Source organism: Xenopus laevis, chromosome 9_10L (genome assembly GCF_017654675.1).
Source record: "Xenopus laevis strain J_2021 chromosome 9_10L, Xenopus_laevis_v10.1, whole genome shotgun sequence".
Lineage (NCBI taxonomy): Eukaryota > Metazoa > Chordata > Amphibia > Anura > Pipidae > Xenopus > Xenopus laevis.
The window spans coordinates 135,674,196-135,689,442 of record NC_054387.1 but is presented as its reverse complement, the minus strand read 5'-3'; the positions used below and the strand labels follow the sequence as shown (position 1 = coordinate 135,689,442).

The 15,247-nt window shown below is 41.7% G+C and overlaps 1 protein-coding gene across 1 annotated transcript; it reads right to left on the bottom strand.

Moving 5' to 3' along the window:
* Nucleotides 1-3,218: 3,218 nt before the first annotated feature.
* LOC108703918 (E3 ubiquitin-protein ligase TRIM8) lies at nt 3,219-4,428 on the bottom strand (the record flags this gene model as incomplete). The annotated part of the gene is made up of 1 exon (XM_018240220.2): nt 3,219-4,428. A coding segment is annotated over exon 1 (876 nt), but the record flags the coding sequence as incomplete, so codon positions are not given.
* Nucleotides 4,429-15,247: the final 10,819 nt, after the last annotated feature.

Genomic DNA, 15,247 nt, shown 5'->3' with positions numbered 1-15,247 from the left:
CATATCCTGAGTCAGCCACTGACTAGATTGAGCTGAGCCATTAGTGCAGCTATAAAGTGAGCCTGGGAACTCACACTCCTCTATTGTATACACTGAAGAAAAGAACTGATTTAGCACATTTGCCTTTTCTGTATCTGTTACAACCATACTGGTACCATTATTTAATGGAGGAACACTTTCAACCTGCATCTTTTTACTATTAATATATTTAAAAAACTTTATAGGGTTAGTTTTCACCTCCACCGCAATTAACTCTTCATTTCCTTTCTTAGCCTTCCAGATTGCTGATTTACAACATTTATTACAGTGTTTATATTCATTAAATGCAGCTTCTGTCCCTACAGATTTGTAGTTATTAAATGCCTTTCTCTTCTTTCCCATTAACTTCTTTACTTCTGTATTAAGCCACACAGGATGATTCTTAGAGCTTCTACGTTTACTCCTTAAGGGAATAAATTGAGAACAGTAATGATTTAATATCAGTTTAAAGGACAACCATTTCTGTTCTGTGTTTTTAGCTGAAAACCTAATGCCCCAATCAATACTCTGTAGGGCAGCCCTCAAGGCACTAAAATTAGCTTTTGCAAAATTCTTGGTTTTTATTTCGCCAGTATATATTTGTTTTTTGCACCAGACATTAAATTATATATATATATATATATATATATATATATATATATATATATATATATATATATATATATATATATATATATATATATATATCATGTTGTTTAACCTTGCTGTAAGTTTGATTCACACTAATGACATTAGGGTGACATTATGGCAATGTGAGTGCAGTTCATTCTCTCTCAAATGTTTTAAATTCAGTTAAGTTTCCCCATGAGAAAAGCTGGAGGTCCAGCCAAAACATTTGGTCCTTCCATATAAGCACTTTTTTCTTTATTAGGGATGCCCACCAGGCATTTTTGGTTGGGCTTACGTGTTCTGATTCAGTTCAGTATTTGGCCAGATCTGTCAAGTAGGATTCAGGGATATGGCCAAATACTGAATTAGCTCTATTGCTTAATCAGCCATTGTTCCCACCAGAGACATACTGAGAGGTTCTGTCTGTGTGACTGAGTTTCATAGAGAGGATTCAGGAAATTTGATAATGTTATGCACAATTTTAGCAGAACTTTGTTTTCATGTTTCTAGTTTTTCAACCCCCCCCCCCCAAGTGACCCATGTATCAGTAGTTATATTATTAGAATTACATCCATTAAAAAGGAAGACTTTGTTAGCTGGTTCATTAGTTGTGTCATCAATGTAAACAGAAGAGAAGCGATTCAAAACCTCTGCTTTCTCCCTGTTCCCATCAACCAATACTCTGTCGCTGTTACTAAGGATCCCCTTCAATTTCATGATTTTTTTTATTATTATTTAAATGTTTATAAAATAATTTGGTAGTGATGTGTGAACCTGTCCCGTTTCAATTTGCCAAAAAATTTACAAAAGTGAAAAATTCCTGAAATCAGTAGGCGGCAACATTTTTAATGCTTTTGTGCAAGTGACGTCTCTACCCATAGGGCCCCACACCTATCCAAGGGCTGTCCTTGGTCATTTCTTTAGTGCATAGCTTCAATTCTGACTTTACAACAACAGAATTCTGGCTGCCACATAATACAGAGCTATAGACACGGTGACAGTAACAATAGCAGAGAAGGTCTGTCTCGCAGGGACAATATCTGCCATAGGTCTGGATATATTATATATTATGGACTTGCACAGTGGGATCCAGAAAGCTTTGTGGTTGTGGAATAAATACAGATTCTTCTTTACAATATTTACATATGTAGACAAATATTTATTAGTACAACACAAAGAATCTATTCTCTACAATGTAAGAAAAAATGATTATAACATTATTATAACATTCTCGCAATGGAGGGTATTTATTAAACCCTTCTATCATTCAGCACCAAGGAATATATCCCTGTTATAAATATAATGATAAATGCTAATACAGGCTCTATACTGGATTATAAAGGGCACAAATGACACTAATTATAGTAACTCAAATACAAAGGTGGGTGAATACAGAACAGTATGTGTAATCCCTACCCCCCAACATTCTGATCAATATGTTTTTAAAAAATGTTCCGCACAGCATTAAATAGTTTGGAATGACATATGTTATGGGTGCTACAATTAATAATAAGGAGCAGCAGGAGGGGGAGCTCTGGGCTGCAAGAACCAATCCAAGCAATCAGGAGACCATGATGGAGGTGGGGTAAGAGGCAGACGGGGGGCCTGATTCTGTGTGACTTGAGGGGGTCCTAAGTGCTCTCTGCTCCCCACCAGCCTTCCTATTACTCTCAACTGTCCCTCAGACTTTTCAGCTGCTCTACCTCTTCTGCTCTGGGAATCAATGTCAGGGAGGGAAGTTTCAAGTGTAATTAAAAAGTGGAAAGGGAGTAATCTGATCATTTTGAGATCATTTTGGTATAAGCCACCATTCATTTGTTAATGCCATTAGTTAAGAGCCTCAAAGTACTTACATACACCCCCATATCAGCCTAACTAATGATTTTCACCTTGTCAAGCGTTCCCCATACAGACACTGCCGCATGAAGGGGCTCAGTGAATGAGACAGTGAAGGTGTATAAGTGTCTGATTGGATCACTCAGCTCATAAAAGGACAAACATCCAGCCTCATAGTCCAATGAGATCCTGATTCTCCTGCAGGAACGCCTGTGAGGCAAATCCATGTCTTCCCCATTATGTTTCACAACATATATATTGTCCTTTTCTGGTATGTATAAACACCAGGACTTGTTATTATTCCCAAGATAGAATTGGCCTCCTTTCCTCCCTATACTGGAATAGGCCACCCCTACTGCCCAGTACCACAATTTACTGACCTCCATATCCCAATAATGTCGCCCAGAGGTGAAGCTCTTTGTGCTTAAAGCCTGAAAACATTCAAATCTCTCTGGTGTTTTAGGACGACACTGGTCTTTAGGTGAGAAGGAGATACATTTCCTATCCCTTGATATAGAAACATTATTAGCCACTGTGTTTTCATCCAGTACCAGGTCTGTAGCCTCCTGACAACAGAGCCACCATCCCTTTACCCCATTCACAATGGCAGCTAAGCCTGTGAGTAATGTCTCTGAGATCAGATCCACATCCAGATCCCCTACAGCAGGGACCTTTATATCATGTCTCTCTCCGCCCCCCTCATTATCTGCAGCTCCATGTAATTCCCGTTCCTGTAGGACAGTGAGTGGATCTGCCATGTTGCACAGCTCCTCAATGTGACGGATCTTCCTGGACAGCTCGTCCTTCTTTATTTCCAGCTGCTCCATCAGATCAGTGAGTGGGAGAGAGACCTTCTCTTTCTGGCTGGAGATGTCACTCAGTAGTCGCTTCTCTAGGGCTTCCAGCTGTTCCCTGATGTCTCTAAACAGGGCAGTGACTCTCTCTGTCTCACCAGCTGATTTTTCTGTCACTTTTCTCCTGTGCTCCTGCAGTCTCTGGGCTCCTCTCTCAGTCTTCTTTTTCTCTGGCCTCAGTTTGTCCAGAACTTTCCTCAGTTTCTCTTTCTTCTTCTCAGAGGCCTCAATCAGCAGCTCCACCCCATGGCCCCGGTGCTCTCCAGCCAGGCAACAGGATGAACAGATAGGGGCCCCATCCTCATAGCAGTAATACTCCAGGAGCTTGTTGTGGGTGGAACATTTTCTGCTGCTGAAGGAAGCAGTGGGCTCAATTAAGATGTGTTCCACTGACTTGTTGTGCTTCTGTAAGTGGGCATCACATAGGGAGACCTCACACTGCACACAGGACTTGACAGATGGAACATTATAGTCACAGTAAGTGCAGAAGATGCCAGTCCCATCATGTTCTGGGTGAGCCGAGAGAAAGCCTTCTGCTATGTTCCCCAGTATTCTGTTCCTCTGCAGGACAGGGCGCTCCTCGTACTCCTGTCTGCATTCAGGGCAGGAATAACCCCCAGATCCCTCCTGGGTATCCAACACGCTCCCAATACAGCCTTGGCAGAAGTTGTGCCCACACGGCAGGGTTACAGGATCGGTATAAATGCTCAGGCAGATGGGGCAGTTTAGCTCATCTTCAAGATCAAAAGACGCCATCGCTGAAAGCAGCACAGAGAAATGAAACCTAAGGTATTGAAAGGCTCAGAGTACAGAAGGGGGTGGGGAACTGGTTACACATTTTTTTTTCATTACTCATAATCTTTTTAAAGGAATTCAACTTAAAATAGCCTTCTGGAAATGTGTAATGAGGTAATTTCTCAACAGAGACTTTCCAGAAGCCTCTACGCAACTGAATGGGAGTTTGGGTTATTTTATGGAAAACTGTCCTTGTCCCCTTTGATTAAAATTGCCCCAGTGTGTGTGAAACACCGCCCTGTCTTGTATCTTGAAAACAAATATAATTACCATATACATACATGATTGCACTGGCTGTAGAACCCCCACCCCCATAAATCAGAGAAGTACTGGAAATAGCAGGTATTGTATTAGTGTCGACACAGAATGGATTTATTGGCTGAAACAATCATCACACGGACTTCCAATCCACATGTCTCAGTAGAATATATAGTGCAACTCCCTAATGAGTTTGGAACACATTCTCTATATAAACAAACATACTAATGGGATTTTGAAGATAAAAGAATGTTATCAAAATAACAACCACTCTCAGAAACACAGAAAAAATTCTCACATTGGAATCCAAAATGTTCCTCCAAAATATCCATCTATCACTGTTAGGTCAACATGGCGGCGCTCATTGATCCGACAAACAGGTGAGGCACAAAATAGCCTCGTGCTATAATAAACGTACTCATAGACTTGGTTTAAAGTTACAATTTTGGTAACATTTAAAACCATAACACAAAAATCATAAGCCACACTCCCTTAACTCACATTCAGATTCCTGTCCGTCTCAAAACAAATAGTCCTACAAGTTTTCTGCGGGTGACAAGGGGTGGGCCAAGAATTGGCCTGCAAAATTGTATTGGATGAACACTTCTTCCTATATAATCAACTGGTCATCAAAACCTGTGTTAAACCCAAAAATGAATGGATATATGTTGAAATTCTTTTGTGAATTTAAGATTCAATTCATTAAAATAGGTGTTAACATTTTTCAAAACTCTATGGTTTATTATCCAAATGAGTAATGGATGATTGCTGTATCTAACATAACAAAAAAAATACATGGATTATGATCGTTATATATATCTGGGTGTACTCCCCTTTTGTTAGATTTGCACAAGATGTTGAGAATTTAGCCCCCATGTTGGTGCCACACTTCTATAAGAAACGATCAATGTCAAAAAGAAAAACGACTGTAAGTGAGAAGAAACTGCATAGACTTCAACAGAAATTCTTTCACAGAATTGTTATGTGAATTCACAGAAACCAGTATAGGGTTTATTGACACTAGATTCTCGTAAGAGGCAGAATACAGAACAAAGAACAAGGTGGGGGTTTTATACAATTTTACACATACAAGGTATGCAAAAGGCAGAACAACACTGGTGTGGGAGCCGAACCTTAAGGTTTGAGAACATCCTTGAACATTTGGAAAGGGAGTCTCACTCCCCTAATGGCCCCACAACTGTGAAACAATTAACCCATACACAGTACTGATAAGACCCCACTTTGAAGATGTTACACCAATGGTACAGCAATGAAGGGTTAATCTGAAACCATGTCACTCTGTCCATAATGGGCAACTTGAAACAGTCGTGACCACCAAAAGCGTGGCAAGATTCTGTGGGTGGATATACTGGATAAAACTGAAGTGCACAAGATTACCTGAAAAATAAAAAGATTAGTGACGCACAAGCTTAGCATATGTGAGTAATGAGGATATAGAAAAAATAATCCATATTAGTATCTTCTGTGCCTTGGATAAAAAAGAGTAGACTTTGTACAATGATGTGGCAAGAAGGAGATGCAACCAGAACAGCAACAACCAAGGATGTTAGGCATGAAATACTCATGAAGACACAAAAAGCAATGATGTACAGAAAGGAATGGAAAATTCCACTGAACCATCCAGTTCTACCAGTTGAACCAAGTTGTTGGGTCAAACCAGTAAACAAATGACTGTTCAGTGTGGTTAGACGGAAATGTTCTTTTATCTGTCTAACCTTTGCTAGGTGTTGGTCACTTGCTTCTTCAACATTATATGTGTTATCTATGTAATTATGCCATGTTGTCTTGACAACATAACCCTCCTTGTCTTGTGGTGAGATAAGACTAACCGGTGTTGCATAACTTCTTTCTTTAATGGCTGGATCTTATGGCTAACTATCTTAAACATATCATCATTCTCATTAGTAATGTTGTCAAGCCACAGTGATAAATCTGACATGAGGCTAAAGGTCTTTTGTATGCAACATATATTAACCCAAGGAATATCAAGCAGAGCTCTAGCACTACTTTTGGTGGCATCTCGTTTAGCTGGGAGATGCGTTGGGACATGCGACAGCCTAGTAGGATGCAGTAACCTTGCAATTGTATACACCCCGTGTTACATAGTTAGTTACATAGTTAAATTGGGTTGAAAAAAGACAAAGTCCATCAAGTCCAACTCCTCCAAATGAAAACCCAGCCCCATACACACACCCCTCCCTACTTTCACTCTTAGACAGCCAAGAATAAGCATGTTTGCTACTAACATAGTAGTGATGAGAGAGTATGGTGTAAGGTAGATCAAGGGTGAGGTAGTGAGTAATTAATAGCAGCATATTGGAAAAAGAAAGACAGCTGCAGGAATACTGACATTTGCATGAAAGTAAGAATTATCGCCTCTTTGGGTGTTCCATCCATTGAACATAAGTGGGGTTGACCCACAATGATGGATCCACAGACTGATGGAAGTAGTGAACATATTAATACAGATGCCATCAGAACGTATGTGCACTGACTTATCAATCCCTCTAATAGCCACCGTTTTATTAAAACACATAACTGGGGGCTTACTGAAGCCTACTATAGCCATAGGAATAAAACTGGTATTGTATTAGTGTCAAATTACCTTTAGGCATCTTAACTATGTCCTCAGGTGTGGGAGGTTGTGCAACATAAGACATGCTATGAGTTGTAAAGTGATAGTATGTGCATATTCAACAATAAGAAATGTTGAGAGTGGCTGCTGCCATGACATGTCATTTAACCAGAGTATTATCATTAAGCTCAAGCAGTCCCAGGAGTGGTTTATGTTGTCAGAAGTGGTGTCTCCTCGCTGGAGTGTAACTGACAGATAAGAGCAAGATGCACAACAAGTGCAGAGAAAAGCACATTACGGACAATCAAGAAGAACATCAAGGCAACGCAAAGCAACAGTGGGATTTCCAGTTTGGCACCAAAGCATCTTGCCCACAGTGACTTCATGATGTGACGGTGTTGTCCTTGAATGTTATCCTGGAACTTGATTTTCACTTGATGGGCATCTAACTATCGTACCCAGGGCAGCCATCAGGGGAGGGGGACAGGGGGGAGAGTTGTAGGGGGCCCGAGGGTAAGGGGGGCCCGGCCATGCCACACTTACTTGATTAGCCGGGCCCCCTGCTTTCTGAGAGCTGCTGACTTTGGGATGGCATGGACGTTTAAGGGACCAATTTTCTCATAATGTAGAGGGGGGGGGGCTGGCCACCAATTTTTTTCTCTCATGTGGGGTCCTAGCCACCAATATTTTTTAATGGGGGGCCCTGGCCACAAATGTTTTTTATGGGTGCCCTGACCACCAATATCTTTTTATTTTTTATTAACATGTGGGAACCCTAGTCACCAATACTTTTTTTGTTTTTTTACTGTGTGGTGGGGGGTGGACCTGTGGGGTGGGGAGGGCAGGCCTGTAGGTGGGGCTTGCAGTGGGTGCAGACCAGGAGGCCCAGGAAATGTTGTCGTATGGGGCCCTGTGATTTCTGATGGCGGTTCTGATCTTACCACTGGATTCTGAGCTCCCTGGGACTTGGCAGTTCAGGTAAAAGAGGAGATATTATGGCCCACAATTCCCACACATGCCGTTAAAGCTGAGTCTTCTTACATTGTGACACATGGATCCAGTTGGGCTTCCCCTCCACTTTCACTGCAGTATTTGTAGTGAGGAGCACTTGGAGCGGTCTATGCCAACGTGGCTTGAAGGCTTTGGAAATGTGCCTTTTGACTAGGACCCAATCTCCTGGAGCAAGGAGAGTATGTGATTCTGGAACATCCGCTGGATCTGGTTATGAAGAATAAAGTTAAGAATGCAGTTTGGTCAGTTCCTTATGCAACTGAGTAACATACTGACAGCAGATGAGCAGGAGGAATAGGGTCATGCATGCTGGTCTCCCAAAGAGTATATCATGCTTGAGAAAAACAAGATGCTGGTTCAAAGTTTTTACAGCTGTATGTTCCAGGAGTCTGTGTAACACTCCCAAAGTAGGCAGGATAATTAATGCAGAAAAAGAATAAACAGCTTCAAAACAGTAGTTTCAAACTGCATTTATTCTTTTATTTAGCAGTGTAAAACACTACAGGGTAGATTTACTAAAGGGCGAAGTGACTAACACTAGCGAAAATTCGCCAGCGTGACATCATTTCATTACTTTCCCGATTTACTAACGGTTGCTGCCGTAACTTCACTAGTAAAAGACTCTAGCGGTACTTTGCTCCCTTACGCCTGGCGAAGTTGCTCTCTGGCGAATGGACTACGTCCTATGTAACCACGCAAATTCACTAAGATGCGGATTTTAAAGTGGACCTGTCACCCAGACACAAAAAGCTGTATAATAAAAGTCTGTTTCAAATTAAACATGAAATATAATTTATATTTATGATTAAAACATTCATAGCTGTTGTAAGCTCATTTAAACATCTCAGCTGTCAATCAAATATTGTCTGCCCCTCCTCTATGCCTTAGGCAATTACTTTCACTTTCCATTCAGCACTTCCTACATGTCACTGCTCTCCCCACATTCCCCCAATCTCTTCACCATTTAATTGTGTAACCAGGACATGGGGATGGACATCAGGTCCCCCATTCTGGTGCACAAACAAGATTCTGAGATGATACAAGACTTGTCTTAATAACAGTGTCCACAAAAATGGCTCCTGCCTGCTTGTTATAATTATGAATTCCCAGACTGATGGAAACAAGATTCAAATAATTTATATTTGCTTGACTAATGTAATAAAATAGGATTTTGAATATTTTGTTTGGGTGACGGGTCCCCTTTAATGAATGTTACCTCTTGCGCCAGACTTGCCTTCGCCACCCCAGACCAGTTGAAGTGCAATAGAGTAGATAGGACTTCCTCAAAAAAATATTTTTACATTTTTCTAAGTCAGAGTGAGAGGCTGCAAAAGATCGTAAATTTTTTTCTGGGGTACCCGGCTTCCCCCCTACATTTCCTAACATATGGCACATAAACTATACACTGGGCTCATGTGTAGGGCAATATAACAACTTTATTTTATTTTATTAAGGTTTCCCGGGCTTGTGTAATGTAATGTATGTGCTGCAACATATACGTTCATTGAACTTCCATTGAACAATTTATGTTCCCGCTGTATGCAAATTAGGCAACGCTAGCACAATTTCAATTCGCTTGCCGCAGTTACGCTAGAACTACTTTGCCAGCGTTCGGCACCCTGGACGCAACTTCGGATTTTAGGTTATTAGCATTGTACTGGCGCATCTACGCCCGGCAAAGTGTTGCGATGTGAGCGAAGCCGTTGCTGACGGATTTTTGGAGATTAGTAAATTTACCCCTACATGTTTCGGGTCAAGCCCGTTCTCAAGTGCGCAGAATGCAGGGTATCATAGGATTGAATACCCTCTTCTAAACCAGAACCTCCCCAATTCACCTGTTAAAGTAACAGTCATGCCTTACAGGGGTGTCCAAACTTTTTGCAATGAGGGCCAGATTTGGTGAGGTGAAAATGTGTGGTGGCCGACCATTCAGCCCGACATTCTTTGAACCATTAACATTAAATTACAGGAATCAAGTAACCATAGAAGTAATATTTGGGCACATTAGTGAAATGATCTGCCACTTGGTCTATACTGCTGCCTGTGTGCTGAAGTGTTAGTAATAAACAAGTACTGGCATGTAGAGACGCGCCGCTCTCGCATAATATTACTGCTACGGCTACGCGATTCCTTATCGCGATTCCTGATCGCACTGTGCTGGCGGGCCGCATTATTTTTAATTTCATGACGGAGGCTGTGGGCCGGTGTAAATTTGAAAATGGGCCTCAATTGGCCCCCGGGTTGTAAAAAATTATAACAGTTACAAAAATGACAAAAACGTGTATCCATTCAAATCCAATCCAGTGTGCCCATGTGATCCATCCATTGTTGTATGTGCTATAGACAAGTCTTTTAAGTCCATAATAGGGAAATTGTCACCTTAGCCTATCCCTGATACATTTGCTTACAAATCATAAGTACTACTAAAGTAAGTCTACTCAATGGTTACAAAAAGCATGTAGATAAGGTAACTATATATATAAAGTGCCAGCTCATTAAGCTTAGCGCCTGTATAAATAAAAAAGTTATTATTTATTTACTTACATGGTGTTGGCACAGTCTTACCTGCATTATGTTGGGCACTTGCATATGTTTGGCTGTGATTGACGTGAAACAAGGAGCAAACCCCACTCTCAAGACTATGTCACACGTCCCTCCTCTTGAAATATGGAAGCGACCAAGTGAGTCAGCTGCTAAATATGACAAGAGAGCGTGCGGTACAACAGGACATTGGTGAAGGTGCCAAACTTGGTGCCGACCATCTTGTGTTGCCGCACTTCTGCCCTTAAGCCATTGTTCCTTCTCTCAGATGGGCTGATAAAACAGAATAGGATCTTTTTCAACAAATGCTTTGAAAATCTTACCATACAGAACTGCTTGTTTAGCGGCACCATCAGGAAGAGCATTCACTTGTGCTATAGGGTCAGATGACCTGGTGTGTGCCTGACATTTAATAACCGCTACTTGTGTGGGTTGTTGGATAGTTTGGAGGAGCTGTTTTTGCCTTAGGACCTCAAAATCATTGACAACCCCTAAGGAGTCAGTGTAGATAGAAGCCATGCCCCCAGCAGTGTGTTGGCATGATACAGTAAGTGCAACTAACTCAGCTGTTTGGGCAGATATTTGGGATGGCAATGCAGTAGAAACAATAACATCATGGTCTGACACTACAGCAAAGCCTTGAAGTATGTAAGGTTCCAACACAGGAGGAAATATTATCCTGAACTCCTTTAAAAGCACCCACTCACAATGCAGGCTAATATACTGATAATTGAAGAGGTAAAGAAGCAGGAACAGGCAGTTTAGCTGCTTAGTGTTTTTTATTGGCACAACATGGAGCCATAAACCTACATAACAAAGTGTTAGGTACAGGAGACAAGTGTGGAAAGAGCTGACTCAATTATGAGTGAATAATCATGAGGTTTCATGCTGGTGTCTGGCTCCTCTGGGATGGGTAGGAGTGTTGCAGGGTTAATACATTGCACCTTATGAGTACTATGTTGGAGAGGCATAACAGTTCAAGCTCAAATTTGGTGAGACAAACTACCGTAAGATGCTTTGTGATGTTGCCATGCAACAAGGAATGGACTGAATGAGGGACAAGGAGCATGAGTCTACAGTAAAAAGATGTAGGTTGAGAGTGTTGCTCCATTAAATAATGGTACCAGTATGGTTGTAACAGATACAGAAAAGGCAAATATGTTAAATCAGTTCTTTTCTTCAGTGAATACAATAGAGGAGTCTGAGTTCCCAGGCTCACTTCATAGGTGCAATGATTGCTCATCTCAATCTAGTCAGGGGCTGACTCAGAATATGATCCATAAAGCTTTAATAAAAATGAATGTAAACAAGGCTCCAGGGCCTGATGGCATACACCCCCGGGGTCTAAGAGCGCTTAGTTTAGTTTTAGACCAGACCCTATTTCTGATTTTCTCAGATTCACTTTCATCTGGTATGGTGCCTATGGATTGGAGAAAAGCTGATGTTATTCCAATATTTAAAAAGGGATTATGATCTCAGCCTGGCAATTATAGGCCAGTAAATCTGACATCTGTGGTGGGCAAATTATTTGAAGGATTGTTAAGGGATCACATTCAAAATGTTGTCCTAGTGAATGACATTATGAGCAACAATCAGCATGGCTTTATGAAGGATAGGTCATGTCAGACGAATTTGATTGCTTTTTATGATGAGGTAAATAAGATGCTGGACAGTGGGGGGGCAGTAGATGTGATCTATTTGGATTTTGCCAAAGCGTTTCATATGGTGCCCTACAAACGACTGCTTTCTAAACTAAGGTCTGTTGGGCTTAATGAAGTCGTTTGCACATGGATAGGAAACTGGCTACAGGATCGGGTACAGAGGGTGGTTGTTAATGGGACATTCTCTACTTGGAGTAAGGTTCTTAGTGGGGTCCCTCAGGGCTCAGTATTGGGGCCACTTTTATTTAACTTGTTCATTAATGACTTAGGGGAGGGGATTGTAAGTAATGTATCAGTGTTTGCAGATGAGACAAAACTATCAGCCCAATTAATTCCATCCAGGATGTGGCACTTGCAACAGGATCTTGACTAACTGGCAATCTGGGCAGCTAAGTGGCAAATGAGATTCAATGTTGATAAATGTAAAGTCCTGCACCTGGGATGTAACAATATCCACTTATACCCTTAATGGGACTGCACTAGGCAAATCCATAATGGAAACGGAGCTTGGAGTCCTTGTAGATAATAAACTTGTCTGTAGCAAGCAATGCCAGTCAGCAGCATCAAGGGCAAATAAGGTCTTGACTTGTATTAAATGGGGCAGAGAGTCACGGGAGGAGGGGGTCCCACTGTATAGAGCACTGGTAAGGCCCCATCTAGAATATGCCCTACAGTTTTGTCTCCATCACTCAAACAGGACATTATTGTATTAGAGAGGGGACAGAGAAGGGCAACTAAGCTGGTAAAGGGAAAATCTTAGCTATGAGGAAAGACTGGCCAAATTGGGGATGTTCACTCTGGAGAAGAGGCGCTTAAGGGGAGATATAACTATGTATAAATATATAAGGGGATCATATAATAATCTCTCTAATGATTTATTTACCAGTAGGTCTTTCCAGCTGACACAAGGTCACCCATTCCAATTAGAAGAAAAGAGGTTCCAGCTAAATATTGGGAAGGGGTTTGTTACAGTGAGAGCTGTGAAGATGTGGAATTGTCTCCCTGAATCAGTGGTACAGGCTGATACATTAGATAGGTACAAGGAAGGGTTGGATGCTTTATTCACTAGTAGCTCCTCCCAGCAGACAGGAGGGAGCCAATGAGATTAGAGGAGGGAAGGGGGTGTTACAGGGAGAGCTGGGAAGTGAATCAGGGGTACAGGCTGATACATTAGATAGGTATAAGGAAGGGTCAGATGCTTTATTCACCTCTAGCTCCTCCCAGCAGACAGGAGGGAGCCAATGAGATTAGAGGAGGGAAGGGGGTGTTACAGGGAGAGCTGGGAAGTGAATCAGGGGTACAGGCTGATACATTAGATAGGTACAAGGAAGGGTCGGATGCTTTATTCACCAGTAGCTCCTCCCAGCAGACAGGAGGGAGCCAATGAGATTAGAGGAGGGAAAGGGGTGTTACAGGGAGAGCTGGGAAGTGAATCAGGGGTACAGGCTGATACATTAGATAGGTACAAGGAAGGGTCGGATGCTTTATTCACCAGTAGCTCCTCCCAGCAGACAGGAGGGAGCCAATGAGATTAGAGGAGGGAAAGGGGTGTTAAAGGGAGAGCTGGGAAGTGAATCAGGGGTACAGGCTGATACATTAGATAGGTATAAGGGGTTGGATGGTGTTTAGCAAGTGAGGGAATACAGGGATATGGAAGATAGCTCATAATACAAGTTGATCCAGGGACTAGTCCGATTGCCAGACTAGTCCGAATTTCTTACCCCCTCTGAGGCAAATTGGAGAGGCTTCAAATGGGTTTTTTTGCCTTCCTTTGGATCAACTGGCAGTTAGGCAGGTTAAAACAGTTAAAAAGTTGAACTTGATGGATGTGTGTCTAATTTCAACCTTACTTACTATGTTACTATGTCCATTACTATGGGAGATGACTTTCCACTATCTACAATAGTAGATCTAGTGCAAGGATCCCCAACCTTTTGAACCCGTGAGCAACATTCAGATGTAAAAGGAGTTGGGGAGCAACACTAGCATGAAAACTGTTCTTGGGGTGCCAAATAAGGGCTGTGATTGGCCATTTTGTAGCCCCTGTGTGGATTGTCAACCTACATTGAGACTCTGTTTGGCAGTACACCTGGTTTTTATACAACCAAAACTTGACTCTAAGCCTGGAATTCAAAAAGAAACACCTGCTTTGGAGAGCAACATGTTACTCACGAACTTCTGGTTGGGGATAGGGTTGCCATCCTAGGCCGCCCCCCACCAGCCGGTAAAGAATTTTAGAAAAGATGGCAACCCTAGTTGGGGATAACTGATCTAGTGATACGTATAGTAGCCAACTGGCCTCTACTTGTCCCCATGTTTCTGGGCGAGCACCTTTGTGGCATGACCCTTGTGGTCATGGACAAAAAGTGAAGAAGGTTTTTTGTAATCAGGAAATGCCAGGACTGGGACAGACAAGAGGGATTCTTTGAGTGCCTGGAAAATGTCTAACACTTCAGGTTCCCACTGCACAAGTGCTGGAGCATCTAGTTTAGTAAGGACCTACAGTGGGGCTGTTACTGCAGACATGTTGGGCATCCACTGACAGAAATAACCCACAAGATCTAAAAAAAAACCTCTGAGCTCCTTTTGATTACATGGGGGTTTGGATGGTACCACTGTCTCAGTGACGTGTGAAATACAATGTCCTACGTAAGTGACTGTTGTGGCTGCAAATTGCAACTGGTTTGGGGAAACTTTGCAACATATTCTTTGCAAAACAGCAATAGGCTCATAGTGTCTTTAACATCCTTTGCTGAGGTTTAGTCTTGGAATGTTCAACATTTGTGGCAAATATTTCCTTTCATTTATTACAATAGGGAGTATAGGCCCCTAGTGTGCTCTAATTTCTGCTCTGAATGACCTCACTAAGGGGGTTATATATTAAAGGTCAACTAGTGTTATCTTTAAAGATTCAAGTTTTTTTTTGGGGGGGAGGGAATTCGATTAGAATTGACACACACTTTTTTTGTGTTTTTTTCTCATTGTGATTTTTTGAGTATTACTAAATAAGCTAAATTCATGTATGGGAGTTTGGTCACATTTGTGTG